At 42.2% G+C, this 20,516-nt stretch overlaps 1 protein-coding gene across 1 annotated transcript in view; it reads right to left on the bottom strand.

The window, feature by feature from the left end:
• KANK1 (KN motif and ankyrin repeat domains 1) overlaps window positions 1-20,516 on the bottom strand; it is a 155,038-nt gene that overhangs the window by 57,452 nt on the left and 77,070 nt on the right. The window contains exon 3 of the mRNA XM_060155016.1: window positions 1,745-1,864. Coding sequence (XP_060010999.1) covers window positions 1,745-1,781 — 37 coding nt within the window. The 5' untranslated portion in view covers window positions 1,782-1,864. The remainder of the gene's footprint in view (window positions 1-1,744; window positions 1,865-20,516) is intronic.

Genomic DNA, 20,516 nt, shown 5'->3' with positions numbered 1-20,516 from the left:
CCAGACCTGTTAGGCAGGACACCAGGTGAGGAAGAAAGGTTATAACTGTATCATCAGACTTCAGGAACAAAGGAAAAGGGATAGTCCAGGACAAGTCAAGTTGGAAAGGGAATTAGGGTCACTTGGGGTAAGTATCTAAAACCTTGAATATATTGATTCTGCCAGAGATACCAGAGCGTTCCGAGGCACCAACAGCTTCGAGCCCCCTTCCTCTGAGTGTGTGAGAAGAACTGAGGGCAGGAGAGGGAAGGGAGACCATAGCATCATGGGGGATTGAAACCCGCCCACAAGTCTCAAGAATTTCACAATGTTTCAATCTCTTCCCTTATCAAATATTCGACTAGAGAAACAAGTAATAATCCTGACTTTCCTTTCTTCACTTAGGTAAGTTACTGAGCTTTTCTGTGCTATCATATAGGGATGACAGTGGTGGTGGTGATGATAACAGCATACTCTCCTAGGATTACTATGACTATTAAGTATGATAATGCAGGCAAAACATCTTGGGCACCATGGTAACACTAAGTGCTCATTAAATGTTAGGTATTGTCATTCATATTTTATTAATGACAGCAGTCCTGAGCAGAATCTATAATAGTCCTGAGAAGCTGAGCAGTAGAAAGGATAGGAAAAAGAATGAACAGAGTAAGATCAGTTGTTCCATAATGAACAATTGAGTTTATTTGGGTTTGGTTTGGGGCAAGCTAGAGCATCTTTCCAGAGGGGATACTTGCAGCTGGGATTGCTAAAACAGAAAGCCACACATGGGCTGGGTGGGCCCAATTCAGAGGTCTCCTCCTTCTGCTGTTGTTTTACAACTTACACGGCACTTGTGTGCACATTTCTGGTGCTCTCATTGGTTCTAACCCTGCAGGTGGGTATACTTACTGATGTCTTACACATGGAGAAATAGTCCTGCCCTGTAATTCATGGTTAATGCAGGAGATGGGTCTCCCGATTCCAATCCCACATTCTCTCCATTACCCAGTGCTCAGAGCCAGCAGAGCGAAGACCTTGGACTCAAGCGCTCCACAAGAATTCCCACATACACAGTTACTGCCTCTCACATGTTCTGCTATTTGGCAGATAGCTCAAAAGAAGAATGAACACTTAGAGTACCATTTTGGACAGGTTGTCATCTCCTGTCATATACTGTCTCTTAGGAGGCTCTTCTCAGCATTTGTTCTATAAATTTCTCCAAAATCTTATATAAGCAATATTGGAATAGATATGCAAACTCTATAGGTCTCTAACATAACCAAAGCAATAATAAGAATACAAGTCTTTATGATTCATAATATATTTGGTTTGCTGCACATTCCCTCTGGGAAAGTTACTTTAAACAAACAAAAGCTGCTTGGGAGTGGATACTAGGAATTGGTTTTAAGCATTCAAACTCATTACCTCTTTTCATCGTTCAATCCCTCATAAAGAAGCGCAAGAGGAGTGTACATTATTCTTGCATCAGCATTCAGTATTTTACATTTATCTTTCAACACTCCAATAGAATTGACTTAGGTAATAATTTACCTAGACTCTAAAGATAAAAGCAAATTCTCTAAGAGATTAAACAAAACAACAACAAAAAACTTCAATGGACAGAAATTGTTTGAAATCCTAGTTATCTAGGCAACTTATTATTTACCCATTATTAAAAAAGAAATAAATTAGTTTGAGCAAAGACACACACTAATACACACACACACACACACACAGACACACACACTCCAGAACATGGAGTTACCTGAGGTACAGCCGTTAACCTTTGTGGTGTGAGCCATGCTGGCTTGAATCCAAAGACAGATACAGAAAGGAGTGAGGAGTCATGCAAATTTTATGCATCAAGTTCCCAAATGCACTCAACCTGAAACAATAAAGAGAGCCCCATCAAAATGGGTCATTTAAAAATATGCACAACACTAAATCTTAGACTTCTGTTTACAAAGATGACTGCTAATGGAGAGAGCAAATTGGAAGCGGGGAGAGACAGCCTGTGGAACAAGGTGGTGACTGCCCCGGACCCGGCCACTGGGTGTTGAGAGTGACACACCCACAGATGCACCCGTGGACAGGTGCTGAAAGCAGGTCTCTAGACACAGTACTCTTATGGGAGATAAAATATGTTCTCCAGAAACGTGACTTTTTAAGGAAGGTGGCCTTCAAATACAAATATGTATCATTCTGTATCATTTCATAAACTATTTTTCATTTTGACACTTATCCTCCTTTCCAAATGTTGGTTCAATAGTTTCATTTTCTCAATTGAACCAAAGCAGCTGTTGCACCAAATGCTCATTTTTTTAAAAGGTTAAACTTCATGTGAATTCTTCCTTGATAGCTCAAGTTTTTCACTGACATAGTCTTTTTAAAACATAAATCTGACCCAGGCAGTCCCTGTCTTAAAAAAAAAAAAAAAATCTTCAAAATCTCCTATTTTCCTGTTGGATAAACTTCAAATGACACAGCACGACATGTGGTTTTGAAACATTTAGGGTTTGTTAGGCAACATATTTCTTATTTTATATCGATTCTCTGCTTAAAAGTTAACTGAGATTACAAGACATATTCCAATCACAAAATTTAGAACAAAACACACACAAAAAACCCCACTGCTCCAATCTTTGCTTCTTCAAAATGCCTTTTGAGAAATGTTGGCAAGGGCTTCCCTCGTGGCGCAGTAGTTAAGAATCCACCTGCCAATGCAGGGGACACGGGTTCGAGCCCTGGTCCGGGAAGATCCCACGTGCCGTGGAGCAATTAAGCCCGTCCACCACAACTACTGAGCCTGCGCTCTCTAGAGCCCGCAAGCTGCAACTACTGAAGCCCGTGTGCCTAAAGCCCGTGCTTCGCAACGAGAGAAGCCAGCGCAATGAGAAGCCGGGGCGCACCACAATGAAGAGCAGCCCCCGCTCGCCGCAACTAGAGAAAGCCCGCGCGAAGCCACGAAGACCCAACACAGCCAAAAATAAATTAATTAATTAATTTAAAAAAATGTTGGCAAGGAAAGCAAACAATGGTACAGACAGAAATATTCCATTTCCACTGTGTCCAAATTCTCACTCTAAACCAACAAAATCCGAAGAAATTGAGCTTAACGAATTCCAAGCTGAGAAATAAAGTGTCAATTTAGAAACCCACATGAGCTTCTCAAAACAGAATGCTAAAATAAATAACATATCCATTTATCCTGGATTCTAATGCAGCCATTGATGTCATTTAAGAGCTTTTAATGATTAAAAAAAACTATTCTGTCATAACCTATTTTGTTAAAAATACATATGTACATATTTACACATCTATTTAAAATAATTAGAAGTAAATACGCCAAAATGTTCATTGTGGTTGCCCTTCAGTGATGCAATTATGGATGATTTTAGCTCCTTCATTACTTTTGTAATAACAATTATTTAAAAAAGAAACATTAGATACTTCCTGTCAACTTGGTTTTATCTGCTTTAAAATGCACTGAAGAAAGAAAAAAGTATTTTAAAACACTATGCAAAAGAAAACTATCAGGCCACAGTCATGGAGATCATAAGAGATTAGAAATATAAACAAATAGGAAGGAAGAGGAACCAGCTGATTGCTTTGATCACACAGGGTGAGAATTTCTTGCTGCTTAGCTAGGGAAATTTTCTTCACTGTTTGAATGGGTTTGCACTATGGTTCAAGGCTGACTACTGAAAGCAGCTCAGTGCAAACTCTAAAGGACCGGTTTCTACAGGCTGCTTCTGACAGCTGTGCTCCTTGCATGGCTTTTCCAGCTACGGTGACTACTGCTCAGCTTACCCACAGAGACCTGATTCTCAGCCTCCCACTGAAGGCCTCCCAGCTCCCTGCTGGTCCCCAGTTTCTGTCTGGCAGCCCACCAGGAGGGCAGGATGACTCTAATCTCTCTATGTGGCAATCACCTGACATTCTGTTGGAAACAGGCACTGGTTCAGGTCCATGGCATTGAACTTGGAGAGTCAGAGCTAGCTGAATCAAAAGGCAGACTTTAGGGATAGAGTGAGCATTATGTCTGACAAATGTAGCTTTGTTAAGAAAAAAAGGTGGGGACTGGGTAAACTGAAGAAGGATGAGTGAGTTGATGAGGGGGCAAAAGAAAGAAGTCCAGCTTCTGGAATTATTCAACTAATTATACTTCTAAAAGCAACAACAACAAAACCTAAGCAAAACTGCTTACTGGCCTCAATCTAGCCCTATGTGTTTGTATTCTTGCTTCATAATGGCTTGTAAATACCACCATTTAAATTCTTGAGGGCAAACAGAAGGCCAGAAGAAACAAGCTGCCTGTGTTATAGGTGAATGAAGTATGTGTCAAGGTATTTGGATGGAGATGTGCCCGGAATCTTCCTAGTCAAGCTTCATAAACTTTGGTCCAAGGTTTTCTCCTGTTATTGAACCTCTTTCAACCTGGCAGAAGATTTTTATCTCAGATTGAATTTGGTCTCTCCCACCCTCCCCCAAACTGAACAATAAAATCAAAATGAGGAGGAAGCCTAAAATTAGGAATCACAGGCATATCACTGGTAAAATAACAAAATATGCCTGTCACTGGGTGTGGATCCCGGCAGTGTCTGTGCAGAAACAACAGTTTTATATTGTGTATTGATTTTTCCCAGTTATTGTTCATGCCTGACAGGTGGCCTCAGATTGTGAGGACTCAGTCTTCTTAATGATATGCAGATTCTTACGTCAGTGAATTGTATAAACCAGAAAAGATCTGGCCGTGATCCATTCTGTTAGAGATCAATAAACTGCTTCTTTTCACTGTCAGAGAAGACTGCAAACCAGTAAATCTTAAGTGGTACAACAATGGCTTGGTTTTTCTCACTAAGAAAAAGTGCCTCAAAAAGATTTAGGAAAATACACCAACAGAGAAAATAAAGAATTTGTCTTCTTGTCTATTTTAAGAGACTGATCTGCATTGAAGAACATTTTAGCAGCTCTCCAAGTATGGTGCAGAGAATAACGCAGACATTGCACGAATTAACCCCATAGATACATTAGCTTACTATGAAACAGATATGAAAAAGAGCGCACTAGACCTTTTCTAAGAACACATGAATGAAAACAAATAAATGAAACAGAAATTTGATGTGCACTCTAGGCCAGCACTGCCAACCAATCAAATGGCATTGCCTTGGTTAGAACCAAGATAATGATGATGATGGCCACAACACTGATGACAATGCTGATGACAGCCAGTGTTTATCAACCTCTTACCGCTATGTTATCGAAATCTAAAACATCATCTACTCCAAGCTGCACCATTATTTTAAGTACCTTTGATTTTTAAAAAGATATTGCTAATTAAATGGTAATAAAGTGCTTCTTAAAATTACATTAATTGTAAGACATATCCTCATTTCACAAGTGTTAAAATGTGAAAAATGTGCATCTTGGAATTGGCAAAATGATGTTACCTTTAAAAGCACTTTTAAAAGCGCTTAACAGTTATTACCTTAATTAAACCTCACAACAACCCTATGAAGTACAAAAATCCTCTCTTCCCATTTTACAGATAGGAAGCTGAGGCACTGGGAGGTTTAAAATGTGCCGAAGTCACACAGCCGGTAAGCGAAAGAGCTACAATTAAAGCTAAGCAATTCGGCCCTACAGCTCATGCTCCAGCCCCTGTGATTAGTGATTTAGAGTGAGGGCACTATTTCTTTAACAAATAGCAACGTATATGCGCATGGTAAGGTCCCTTTCAAGGAGTCACCTAAGGGATGTATATGCCTATTGCAAGGATGCTCTGTTCAAATCCCTTATAGGTAGAAAGTTATGTTTCAAAGTTTTATGTAATATTGGTTTTAAAGCAATTGTATTTCCAGCTTTACTCTTTGAGATTACATGTTTAAGAGCTTGAGGAGCTACTTATATGACACACAGGGTATATCTTAGCACTTATTGGTCATACTCTCTTCCAGACTCCGCATGATATTAATCAGCTTGGTTATCAATCTTGTTCCTTAGACTTTGCCATGAATGTCATTTGACTCTTTCAAAAAATTAAGTATACTTAAAAATTTTTCCGCCACTGAGGACAGGTGAGAGATTCTCAGTGGCACTGCAGGAGTTTAAAAAATGGACAGGATCAGTGCAGCATAACTGGAATAAGAACCTTGCTGCTCAAAATGACAACTACGAAAGGGGAAACAACCATTTTGATGTGTAAGTTCTAGAATGTCTTTTATAGCATATAGTATTTTTCCTAAATTAAAGAAGCAATATAGGGCTTCCCTGGTGGCACAGTGGTTGAGAGTCTGCCTGCCGATGCAGGGGACACGGGTTCATGCCCCGGTCCGGGAAGATCCCACATGTTGTGGAGTGGCTAGGCCCGTGAGCCATGGCCGCCTGTGCTCCGCAACGGGAGAGGCCACAACAGTGAGAGGCCCGCGTACCGCAAAAAAAAGAAGCAATATAAAGAATTCGACAAAATCTAGGCTTCCCTGGTGGCCCAGTGGTTAAGAATCTGCCTGCCAATGCAGGGGACACAGGTTCGAGCCCTGGTCCAGGAAGATCCTACATGCTGCAGAGCAACTAAGCCCATGCGCCACAACTGCTGAGCCTGTGCTCTAGAGCTCGTGAGCCACAACTACTGAGCCCACGTGCCTAGAGTCCATGCTCTGAAACAAGAGAAGCCACCGCAATGAGAAGCCCATACACTGCAACTAAAGTAGCTCCCGCTCGCCATAACTAAAGTCTGCGTGCAGCAACGAAGACCCAACGCAGCCAAAAATAAATAAAATTAATTAATTAAAAAAAGAATTTGACAAAATACGGAAAAGACAAAACATGCAAAACATAATCATTTACTATCTCACAATCCTAATGTTCCATTGTTACCACCTGAGGCTATTTCTTTTGAATATATTGACTATATGTATATTTTAATTACCTTAACATGTTTTAAAGACTACATCATCCTAGAATTTGTACCAGCCACTATTTTGTTTCCATTTTAGAGAAATAAGATAAACTAAATTATTATGCCATTCCCAGAAGCTCACACACTAGTGCTGGAAGCAGAAAGAGACACAATTAAAGGAGAAAGCACTGAAACAGCAGTGTATACACAGTTCAACTCCAATCCATAGTAAGGTGGTCTTACTTTGCCCAAAAAGGGTGGGAGTAGCTGAAAAATGTATTCAGAAGAAATCACTTGGCCTAAGTCTTAAAGGATGAATGCGTGTTTTTTAGGGCAAGAAATGTGGAAGGGCATTCTAGGCAGAAGGAACAGCACATGCAAAGGCAGAAGACGAGAAAGTGGAGGTCTCAAAGTGTGGTTCCCAGACCAGCATCATCATCATGATTTTCTGGGAACTTCTTCGAAATGCAAATTCTCAGGCTGCCCCAGACCTATTGAAACTTTGGGGGTGGACCCCAGTAGTTTGTATGTTAACAAGTCCTCCAGCTGAGTCCAGTGTAGGCCAAAGGTTCTCAAAATCACTGACTTAAAAGATGTGTTAATTGGGGAAAAATTATGTCCTAAGGCTCCAAGAGCCAGGAATGCCCTCTGATTTTAAGAAAATGATACCCAGGGACTTCCCTGCTGGTGCAGTGGTTGGGAATCCGCCTGCCAATGCAGGGGACACGGGTCTGAGCCCTGGTCCAGGAAGATCCCACATGCCGCGGAGCAACTAAGCCCGTGCACCACAACTACTAAGCCTGCGCTCTAGAGCCCGGGAGCCACAACTACTGAGCCCACATGCCACAACTACTGAAGTCCACGTGCCTAGAGCCCATGCTCCACAACAAGAGAAGCCACTGCAATAAGAAGCCCACGCACCGCAATGAAGAGTAGCCCCTGCCTGCCTCAACTAGAGAAACCCTGTGTGCAGCAACAAAGACCCAGTGCAGCCAAAAATAAATAAATAAATAATAAAAAATTTTTTAAAAAGAAAAGAAAATGATACCCAGTGATTTAGAAAACATCCCCCAGAATGCCTGACCTTTCTCCATTCACTTATTCAAAAAATACTGACTGGGCATTCAGCATATAAGAGGCACACTGCTGGGCACTAAAATGGTAAACAAAATAGACTCAGTTCCTGACTTTTGGGGGCTTTTAGGCAGGAATTACACACATACTTACACACATACCAGCAAATTTTTAACAAATTATGCGAAATGTATAATACAGGTGTAGAGTGAGACTAATAGAGGCTGAACTTCTTAGGATTAAAGTTGAGAGTACGGAGATGGATGGAAATGGGTGGTCCTTAGAGGCTTCTCTAGGGAAATGACACTGTAGGTGAAACCTGAGGGATGGGTAGGAGTTAGCTGGAGGGGTGTATGAAAGATAAGAATGGTCCAGAGAACAGAATGGAGCCCATAAACAGATTGACACAATGCTCTCACCTGCTTTTCCCCAGTGGTATATGAAACTCAATAAAGGAAGGAAGTCTTTTAAAAAAATGGTGCTAGAGCAATTTGCTATGTTTAGGCAAAATAACAAAGCTTCATCTTACTCTTTCACCATATACAAAAATTAATTCAAAGTGAATCATAGTTTTGAGTGTAAAACCAAAACAACTATAAAGCTTTCAGAAGAAAATGTAGAAGACCCTTGCAAACCCTTGCAGACCTAGGGTTTGGAGAAGAGTTCTAGATGTGACACCAAAAGTTGAGAAAGTGGACTTCATCAAAATTAAAAGTTTTTTTTCTGTAAAAGAATGGCCCAAAGGCTCTGGGGCAGGGAAAGTTTTATCAGCTGAGCAACTGAGTTTATTCAGAGAGCAAGAGAGCAGACTGGGCTGAGAGGAGAGGTGAGCAGAGGCTAGATTATGAGATTTGCCGGACCTTGCGGGCCATGGTAAGGAAAATGAGTTTTATTCTAACTGCAAAGTAAAGTCATTGAAGGTTTTAAAGCCAATGAGTAACATAATATAAATGATCTTATTTTCAAGTAGTTTGCTTATTAGGCTTTCTTTAGGGAGAGGTAGGTCAGGGCTTCTTTAGTTATATTATCATGGTGAAAGGACACTGAATCTTGCAGGAATGGTTTATTCAGACCAGTCCTTTAATTTGACTTTCCACAAACATTTTATTTTCTACTCTTTAGAGCAGAAAGGCTCAGTCATGCTAAACAGGAACTTCCCAGATGTTCTTGTGTTTTCCCCAGAAGATACAAGTTCTTATTTAGGAGAAACTGAAGAGTTGGTCAAGTGCCTAGATCACAAGATACTTTATAATTTGCTGCCTGACAAAAGTTCCCAGAATGTTAAACTGTGTTATCAATACAGCATATGCACTTCAACTGAAAATGGTTACAGGAAAAGCTGGAACCAGAAACCGAATCCAGCGATTTAAAAAGAACTAGTGGGCTTCCCTGGTGGCGCAGTGGTTGAGAGTCCGCCTGCCGATGCAGGGGACACGGGTTCGTGCCCTGGTCCGGGAAGATCCCACATGCCGCGGAGTGGCTGGGCCTGTGAGCCATGGCCGGTGAGCCTGCGCTCCTCAATGGGAGAGGCCACAGCAGTGAGAGGCCCGCGTACCGCAAAAAAAAAAAAAAAAAAAAAAAGGAAAGAACTAGCATCTCCTGTGCCCCAGCCACAGTCAAGTTCAAGTTGCCCTTAACATGTGATACAAGCTATTCCAGTGTCTTGAATGCTGCCTTCCTTCAGCTGAAATAAATCTGATTTATGCTTTTATACTTTTAATAAAGACTCAGAACATTCTCTGCTATTTTGTTGTCTCGGGCTTTCCAGCTGGAACAAGCAAACTGCTTTCATGACTGTGCAAAAATCCAGCTCATGTTCGTCTACACATGCGAGGCGGCAAACACTAGGGCGCAGGGTGGGGGAGTTGTTATCTGCTATGTAGATTTCATTTAAAAATGGGAAATGACTGAGAACACTTGTTTCCTGCTGGTGTCATATTCCACTGAGGGATGCTCTGGATAATAGCAGTATGGCGCCAGCCTGACCAGTGACAGGCCACGCCCAGGAGAGAGATCTTTGTCCTCTTGTCAGCGGACCCCTGGGGTCATTCCCACCAATTTCAAATGGGCAGAGGCCATAGATGCATCCTCTGAGGGCCAAATCAAAAGCCATCAATCAATCACCCAACACTTCTGCCATGTCCAGCTGGGAAATGCAACAGGCCAAGGGAAGCCTCCTCCACAGGTAGGATTTAACTTCCTTCTTCCTCACCTGAGGTCTGCCTCTTCCTTGCCCCGCTTCTCTGTTCCCCCTTCTAAAAGGCTCTGACAGCTACGTCTCAACTCCACCATGCTAGGAAAAGTGCCAGAGCATGGAACCTGCCAGAGAAAAGGCTTCACCCCTCACCCAGGGGCAGAAAGGTTGGGCTCAAGCCAGAAACATAGTCTGAAGCCATGTCCCAAGGAGACTCACAGAGCCTGCAATCTGGCAGTGCTGTGGAGCCAAATGCAATCAGCTCCTGAGATGAGGGCCTTGGGGCATTAATGAACATTTAGCCTCCTGGGTGATAACACCTAACGGGCAGGGTCCGAGGCAATGAGGACGCTACAGAGCAAGATCCCCAAACTCGGAAAGACCATGAACAGTGAGATCCAGACAGAGGGGGATCAAAGGCCTGTTAGTACATTTCTATCACATTGAAGCAACGTTAATTCACAAATGTTTGTTTGAAACTACAGGTGGGGGTAAAGAGAAGCAAAAACAAAAATTTCTAGCCATCAAGGGAAGAGGAATGTTCATTAATGGCAAAATAGCTATTATTTCTCATTTCAAATGTCTGACAGCTGTGCTTTTATTTGTTCTACACTGCTCTTTTAAAAAATTAAGTTTGGGGCTTCCCTGGTGGCGCAGTGGTTGAGAGTCCGCCTGCCAATGCAGGGGACACGGGTTCGTGCCCCGGTCCGGGAGGATCCCACATGCCGCGGAGCGGCTGGACCCGTGAGCCATGGCCGCTGAGCCTGCGCGTCCGGAGCCTGTGCTCCACAACGGGAGAGGCCACGACAGTGAGAGGCCTGCATACCGCCAAAAAAATAAATAAATAAATAAGTCTGGGTTGACAGGCATTTACATGTGTTGGTTAACACCTTCTAAGCCCCTCGCTACTCCAAGCATGGTACCCTGTAAACAGCAGCAGCATCTGTGTGACTTGTTAAAAAAAAGTAGAATCTTGGGCCCCACTATAGACTACTGAATCAGAACGTGCATCCTAACAAGAAGCCCAGGTGGTTCGTACACACACTGAAGTGGGAGAGGCACTGGCTTAGCCCTAGTTTCCCCATCAGGGCTTATGCTTCTTAACAGGTTATCTTCTATCCTGAGGGACCCATAGCAGCGGTTCACAACCTTGGCCGATCATTGGAATTACTGTCCAGGTCCAACCACAGACCAATTAAATTACTCTCTGGGGTTGGGGCCAAGGCAGAAGTTTTTTGTTTTTTGTTTTTGTTTTTTTTTGCGGTACGCGGGCCTCTCACTGTCGTGGCCTCTCCCATTGAGGAGCACAGGCTCCGGACACGCAGGCTCAGAGGCCATGGCTCACGGGCCCTGCCGCTCCACGGCATGTGGGATCTTCCCGGACCGGGGCATGAACCCGTGTCCCCTGCATCGGCAGGCGGACTCTCAACCACTGCGCCACCAGGGAAGCCCCAGAAGTATTTTTTAAGACTCCCTTAGGAGATGCCAATGTGCTATGCTTGAGTCATTGGCCGATTCCAGTGACTCTCAAAGTGTGGTCCTGGTCCAGCTGCACTACCAGGGAACTCGACAGAAATGCACATTTCTTTCTTCCTTCCCTCCTTCCCCTCTTCCCTCCTTCCAGCCTTCTCTGTCTCTGTCTCTGTCTCTGTCTCTCTCTCTCACTCTCTCTCTCTCTCTCTCTCTCTCACACACACACACACACACACACACACACACACAGACTGGGACTATCTTTATAAAAAAAGAACTCAGTAAAACCTCAGGAAGTTCTCAGAAGGCAGGTATTCTGGTGTCTCCTTTACACAATTTATTTAGCACCTGAAATAAAAACATGTATGCTTTGTAAAGATGGCATAAAATTCATTTTAAAATGAGGATGAAGCCAGGTAGATATATGTCTAGGGGCTAAGTGGGTCATAGGGTCAAAGCATGCAATGGATGAGAAAACTGTGGCTCAGAGAAGTAGGTGAATTCTTCTGTCCCATGGTGATTTGCAGGGTTTACCTGATAGCAATAGTATTTCCCGAAATCTGATAATGCAGCATCCCAAGACTTTCCCCACAGATTCTGATTCAATGAGTCCGGCACGGAGTTCAAATTTGTATTTTTCACACAGATCCCCACGTGATTCTCGTTATCAGAAAAGTTTAGAAAACACGTTGCTTTATAGGCCTTCTACTCCCTAAGTCACTGTTTCTCAAAGTGTGGCCCTGGACCAGTCGTGCCAGCATCACCTGGAGACTAGAAACACATATCCTTGGGCCCCCCCTGGACCACCGAATCAGAAACTCTTCAGGTGGGCCCAGTGATCAGCGTGTTCACAAGTCCTCCAGCTGATTTGAAAACTGTGGCACTAGGCTATTTTCAAAACTCTTACATATTGTAAGTGGAAACTACCTGCTCTCATTCAAACACCTAGTTTTCGGTGAGAAGTACAAAGGAATTCTGGCCTCATCTTGGGCCTTGCCTGTGTCTTTCTTATGGAGGGGACTGTCCTCTTCCAAAGAACAGCATGAAAGAATATATTGAAGACGGTCTTTGGGCGTAATCATAAATTATTCACGTGGACAGCAACACAGTGGAGTGCACTGCCGAAATGAAAGCCATTGTGCTACTGTGGTAGGATTTTTTAAAAATATCCTAACATTTTACTTTAATTGGAAAGACAATCCAACAGCAACAGGAAACAAAGAAAACAAGTGGCTAATGTGGTGAGATATCTGGGTCTTTCTAGTTCCCAGCCTTTCTTTCTCTCTTCCCATACTATTGTTCTGTCAAGAAACATGCTTACCACAAAGGTTTGAAAACCAGTTCACAGTTTCATTACGTCCAAATGCAAGAGAACTACTTGCAAACTTAGGGAACACAAGACAAAGAATATTTACAACAGAGTGACAGGTCTCAGAGGGTTCTTGAAACCCCCAAACCAAATGCAAAGTTCTGTGGTTTCTAGCAAACCCACATTGTTCAAGGGAGAGGTTTTGCTGCTTTATGAATTATCCCAAAGAGGCCGGGACCCAAGGTAAGTCAGGAACCTCTGAATTTCCACATATTTCACAGGACACAGATTTGGACGAAAGGGCTAACAATTTAATGTTCTAAGTTACGAGAGGAAATCCATTCCCTTACCTGGAAACCTCTTTCTTTCTGGCCTTTAAAGCTGCTTGTGAGAACTGGGGGGCTCATCCACAACAGCAGAACTTGGGGTGAAGCAAACTAGCAGCCCAAGACCAGGAACCTGGGAACCACATTTTCATTTCAACTTGACCTGGAACTACCTCCGGGGCTCTGGGAAAGTTACTTAAACGGGGCTTCCCATTTTTCGCAGCTGGTCTAGCTCAGCCCTAATGACACTTCCAGGCCTGACAAACATTCAGTAATTCTGTTCATCTAAATCCTGGGCCTAACAGGTACACACGGCTCCCTGGGGCTGATACTGCCAAATAAAGTCAGGCCGTAGGGAACCTTGTGTATAGGTCAACAGGACAGGGGTCGTGCCCCACAGGCCCCCACTGTCTCTGAAGCTCCTCCTGGCACAGCAATGACCAGTTAAAGAATTCCCACCAGTCAACATAAAAGGGATGCTGAAACAGCAGGGCTCCTGTTTCTTCTCCAACTCAGCTCCCAGGGTGACTGCTTTTTTTCTGAACCTTCCAAATTATCTTTCCCCCCTTGAGTGTACTAGTACGAAATTTTCAATGAAATTGACATGTACACACGCTATATTTAAAATGGATAACCAACAAGGACCTACTGCATAGCACAGGGAACTCTGCTCAAGATTATGTAACAACCTAAATGGGAAAAGAATTTGAAAAAGAATAGATACATATATACGTATAACTGAATCACTTTGCTGTACACCTGAAACTAACACAACACTGTTAATCAACTATACTCCAATATAAAATAAAAAGTTAAAAAAAATAAATTTTTAAGAGAGAAAGTGAAAAATCAGCTATAATTCCACTACTATCAACATTTTGCTATGTAGCTTCCCAATTCTTCCCTGGGCTTATATACACGTGTATAAGTATATATTTTTCTCCAGCGCCGGTACGCGGGCCTCTCACTGTTGTGGCCTCTCCCGTTGCAGAGCACAGGCTCCGGATGCGCAGGCTCAGCGGCCATGGCTCACGGGCCCAGCTGCTCCGCGGCATGTGGGATCTTCCCGGACCGGGGCACGAACTTGTGTCCCCTGCATCGGCAGGCAGACTCTCAACCACTGCGCCACCAGGGAAGCCATATAACCATCTTTTAAAGATAATACCTATATCTCCTTTTGATACCTGCGTAGTGTCCCCTTTCATATTTGTGCTATATTTTATTTGACCTTTTTTTTTAACATCTTTATTGGAGTATAATTGCTTTACAATGGTGTGTTAGTTTCTGCTTTATAACAAAGTGAATCAGTTATACATATATATATGTTCCCATATATCTTCCCTCTTGCGTCTCCCTCCCTCCCACCCTCCCTATCCCACCCCTCTAGGTGGTCACAAAGCACCGAGCTGATCTCCCTGTGCTATGCGGCTGCTTCCCACTAGCTATCTATTTTACGTTTGGTAGTATATGTCCATGCCACTCTCTCACTTTGTCACAGCTTACCCTTCCCCCTCCCCATATCCTCAAGTCCATGCTCTAGTAGGTCTGTGTCTTTTTTCCTGTCTTACCCCTAGGTACTTCATTGACCTTTATTTTTGAGTATTTAAATTTTTTCTTATTATAAACTCTTTGAGAAACATATTTTTAAATACAGCTTTGTGTATGTATCCAATAATTTGCTGTGGATCAATTCCAAGAAGTAGATTTGTGAGAGGAAAAGCCTGAGCCTGTACATTCTGATGGGTAATGTCAGGTTGCCCTGCAGAAAGGTGTCAATTTAAACTCTCACCAAAACCACGTGGGAGGGCCAATGAAACTGGACTCCATGCCTATGTACGTTTATTGTTTTTAATACAGCACACACACCCTCAAAACAATGTACTGAAAATCTCTCTGTAAACAATATGTTTTCGCTAAGTTTGTATTTAATAGAGCAATTTTAGTTGCTCAACATGGGATTCTATGCTCATTCTTCATCCTCAGCTCAGAGTAATTTATAGTTTATAAAACTCAACTCCTGTATGTAACAATGTCTCTGGGGGTAAATGTATAGAAAAAATTAATTGTCTCATCCAGAAGTCTGAGGATGAGAAATCCCTGACTGACTGAGAGTGCTTCTTGACCTACTACATGATAACAGGGCTTGATGTGTAACCAATTACTCAGAACAGAGATGTGAATAAATCCCAGACTTCTGTCCTAAGACTGAAGAGGTCATGGTGTTGAGCGAACACACTTAGTTGAGTACTCACAGCTGGACCCAAAGTACCTTCTGAAACAAGTACTCCTTCATCCTCTCAGAACAGGTATCTAATGTACACACACCCCCAAAACACGCAGATGCTTAGAGAGAATGCTGGTAAACCACAGAAGAAAGTTCTAGCCTTTGCTAGAACTGTGAGACCAGATTCCTTAAATTAATATTGTGGAGCAGAAATTAATACAGCCAATTACACATAACATAAAAAATTTTTTGAAGCTATGAAACAAAGTAGATTGGTTTTTTTAAAGAAAGAACCAGGAATATAGGGGAAAATACAAAATTTATATATACTAACTTATTTTGGAGGTGCCCTTATAGAAATAAAACCATACTGTTAAAGACATATGTATATATTATATACAGTATCATATGATCATAAAGCTCTTAGTTGCTATGCATTACAATCAAAAGGGCTCTGAAAACCACCTAAATCCAATTCCTTCTTTTGTAGATGAAGGACATTTTGTGAAATAACAGAGGTTAAATAGCCAGAATACAGTCACACAAACTAGTTAGCAGAGGTCCGTGTCTTTATATAGAGGTATGAGGAGAGGAAGGCACATCACAGTTTTTTTCCTACTATGGAAGCAGGAGGGAATGGAACTTTCCTTTTCTGAATTTCCTATTTATTTTCTTAATCTTTTGCTCCCCACTCCTTTCCTCATAACCCTTAATAGATGTAAAAGGAGCCAGTTAATTAAAAGAAAAGGCGGGGGGAGCCCATGACTGGAATTCCAAGCCCATGGACTGTATATTTCTTTATTCTTCTCATTAGCAGGAATGTGGGGCCTCTGTAGGGGATACCTCAAGATTTTTAAAGACAGGGAACTGTCTGGACAGTTCCTCTCGCTCTCACCTCCCACTAAAACACACAACTCCTGACAGAGGAGAGACTCTAACGTCTTTGTCACTATAACTTGCCTGTGGTGCAAGAGTGAAATCCAGAGTCAGAACCCATCAGGGCACTCATTTTCCAACAACTCACTAGACAAGCAGTGGCCCGTGGTCCAGCAGTACCAGTATCCGCTGGAGCTGGTCACAAATACAGATCTTGGGCCCTCAGCCCAGACCTACTGTCTCAGAATCTGCATTTCAACAAGAGCCCCACATTAAAGCGTGAGAAGCACTGTTTCAAGGAAGATCTTTATACCACTTTTGCCTCTCTGGAAAGTAAAATGGGGAGCGCAGTAAAAGGACCCATTCCATTGATTTTTCTTTATTTTCTGTATTTCCACCTTCACTTTGCAAGACTTAAGTCACACACATTTCTTCATGGCTCATGAGTGCAGAGAACCACCCCAAACTCTAATACAGCTGTCAACAGAGAACAGCAGAGTTCTGCATTTGCTTTTAAACAAGCAAATTTGCAGTGAACTTTCTCAAACTGCCATGTTTTGAAAATACTGGGGGCTTCCCTGGTGGTGCAGTGGTTGAGAGTCCGCCTGCCGATGCAGGGGACACGGGTTCGTGCCCCGGTCCGGGAAGATCCCACATGCCGCGGAGCGGCTGGGCCCATGAGCCATGGCCGCTGGGCCTGCGTGTCTGGAGCCTGTGCTCTGCAACGGGAGAGGCCACAGCAGTGAGAGGCCTGCGTACAGCAAAAAAAAAAAAGAAAATACTGGGATTGCATATACTAAAACAGTAAAGTAACCCCTTGACCTTTTTTTTAAAAATTGAAGTATAGCTGACTTACAATGTTGTATTAGTTTCAGGTGTACTTTTTCAGATTCTTTTCCATTATAGGTTATTACAAGATAGTGAATATAGTTCCCTGGGCTATACAGTAGGTTCTTGTTGTCTATCTCCCCTTGACCTTTATTAACGCTGGCAGGAGGGGACAAGAAGATTTATTCCATTGTACTAGTGATTGTAAGTAGACACACAATGTGGCACCTTCCTCCTTGCAGAATTCTCTCTATTTTTTGGACCTTTCACTCCAGTCTTCTCATTCTAAAAAGGGAGGAGGCTGTGGCAGAGATGCTGCAACGTAGGCCCATCCCTATAAACTGCGTCTTACTCATCCACTTTAGTCACACCATGAGAGCCATACAGGTGGGGAAGGGGTGACAGACATGTTTTACAACCCCCTTGGTTGGCTGCCGTGGGTGAATGATGGTCAAAAACAGGATCAGTACCATCATAACGCATATGCTCACAATGAATGAAAACCTTGAGGGGCCTTTAGAAGGAATGTCAGCCTTCAAGCTCCAACAAACCATGCTTGAGTGAGAATTTTTCAAGTGGCAAAGCTGCTGTTCTGAGCCGGGGTGAACAAACACATGCTCTAGTCTTAACAGCTCATTAGAACCCTGCTGTGATGTGAACTGATAATCAGACACAATACATGGACTTAAATCTCTGAGTTGAATTTCATGATATTACTGGACCAAATCCATATTCCATCAGTCAGTTCAGCGGCTAAGGTCAGTTACCACAGACCTTTACAATTCCACTAATTTGCTGTCTCCTCATTTCCTTCTATGCCTTGAGCCTGGGTGGCCATATAACTTATGGTTCAGACTGGGACATCTTTGAGAACACTAAAATGCTAAATAGATGAGATGTTGGGAAAACAGACATACACTAGGACTGTCCCAGGCAAACTTGGATGTATAATATCCCTACCTTTAAAGAACTAATAGAAAAAGGGGGCGGGGGGAAGGGAATAACAATAAACAGAAACACTGGGAGACTGATATAAAGACACTCTAGAAACCAACTATAAAAAAAGACATCTTAACATATAGCCCAATGCCACGAGGTTCATTCAATACATTCTTATTAACAAGATACAGTAAAAATGCATTGTGAACGCTAAGGCTAACAGTAACATGTGATATCAAACGCAGCTGTGCTATTCCCAATGTCATCACCACTTAGCATAAACACCAGTAAAATAATTTCTAGAATGCAAGGCTCCTAACAGTACAATCTCAAACATTCTCCTGGGAACTGCATTTGACACTGACACATGTTGTTTCTCTCACTTTACCCACAGTCTCATAACTGGGTTATCTAAATGGTTTCAGGATTAAAATTCTCCCAGCTTCTATTTTAAACCAAACATGGCAACAGACACGTCCACAGCTTAACAATTTTACAATGTTTTCACATGCATTATCTTAGCTAAGCTTCCAAACAGCTTTGGAAGATACCTTCCCCTGTAACAGATAAAGAGACTAACATTCAGAGAAGTGAGCTGCGTGCATGACTCTGCGACATCACTTACTGTGCGGCTCTTCCCCACTGGGCTTTTAGCTTTGCAAGTGCAATGATTATGTCACCCTAGTTTTCTAAGTATCTAGCACTCAGCGCCTAGGACAGCCAGTGTTCAAAATTATTTTTAATTAATTAAAACTCTTTTTTGAATGAGTGAATGAATTCCATAAGAAAGGAATTGGTACATTTCTATTCCTGTGTCTATGGTCTCACTTTATGATCCAGGGAAGGCAAATCTTCTATATACATACAGAATTTTTAAAAAAAATATTGAGAGGATCCTACTAAATAAAGGTGAAAGAAACAAGGAATTTACTACTAAGTAGAGCTAATACAGCTTAAAGGAGAAGGAACATGCAGAAATGGTGGTCTCTAATAGGTAGTAGATGAGCTGAGTAAGGTGTGTATGAAAGCAGAAGGTTGAAAGATACTAGAGCAACTAGATCCTTTAGTTTTCCACCTGATTTCCTTGGACTTCAATATCAGCTCTGTGAATAACACCTTCCCCAAACTACCCACTGAAAGTCTTGGATTGGGGCTGGTGTTTCATGTCTCTGCTATATATAAGTATGGGACAAAAGAAGTGAGGTTGGCCAGTGCTTTACTATTTGTTCTTTCTTTACTATTTGTTCTTCTGAGTCAACGAGGAAAACATAGCTTGGAACACTTCATGAGACCCTGGCAAGAACTTCTGCTCCTAACACTTCCCTTTCAGGGCTTCTCCTCACTTGACACATGGGTGCACACAACTCGTTTTCCCCTCAAAACCACTCCCTTAAAGCAAACTGGAATGATTAAAAAAAAAAAAAAAAAAAGAGTGGGGAGTAAATACACATTTAACGGGGAACGAGTATAGACATTAAAACACTATACTGCATATATATGGAATCTAAGGGAAAAAAATGTCATGAAGAACCTAGGCGTAAGATGGGAATAAAGACACAGACCTACTAGAGCATGGACTTGAGGACACAGGGAGGGGGAAGGGTGAGCTGTGACAAAGTGAGAGAGTGGCATGGACATATACTACCAAACGTAAAATAGATAGCTAGTGGGAAGCAGCCGCATAGCACAGGGAGATCAGCTCGGTGCTTTGTGACCACCTAGAGGGGTGGGATAGGGAGGGTGGGAGGGAGGGAGACTCAAGAGGGAAGAGATATGGGGACATATGTATATGTACACCTGATTCACTTTGTTATAAAGCAGAAACTAACACACCATTGTAAAGCAATTATACTCCAATAAGGATGTAAAAAACAAAAAAACAAGAAAACACTATACTGTTTTTTCTGTAGTTTTCACTAGTTTGAGACCTGGTCAGTGCTAAACATAAACAATTATAATAGAGTGAATAAATTTCATGGGAAGGCAGAGAAAAAACAGAGGTATAAAATGATAGTCTTCTTAAATTTAGGCTTCTGTAACTGCTTATTTCTCATATTTTATCAATATAATAAAAGTACAATACAGCATACTTACTATAATGCCAAGAAATATCATAAAATATCATTATTCGATAGTGACATATCTACCCAGAACTTAGTTGCCTAGCCACTCTGTTTGGAAAACGAATGAGAAAATAAAATAACCAAATAAATAAACTACAAGAAAAATAGTATCTATGAACTTAGCTTACATAGAAATCCCAAACCCATGACCAATTTATTCTTCTTTCGCATATAGTTCTATTAAATTTGGTTGGGGCTTCCCTGGTGCCGCAGTAGTGAGAGTCCGCCTGCCGATGCAGGGGACACGGGTTCGTGCCCCGGTCCGGGAAGATC

This window comes from Lagenorhynchus albirostris, chromosome 7, assembly GCF_949774975.1.
Source record: "Lagenorhynchus albirostris chromosome 7, mLagAlb1.1, whole genome shotgun sequence".
Classification (NCBI taxonomy): domain Eukaryota; kingdom Metazoa; phylum Chordata; class Mammalia; order Artiodactyla; family Delphinidae; genus Lagenorhynchus; species Lagenorhynchus albirostris.
The sequence above is the reverse complement of the archived record's forward strand: the minus strand, read 5'-3'. Positions and strand labels throughout refer to the sequence as shown.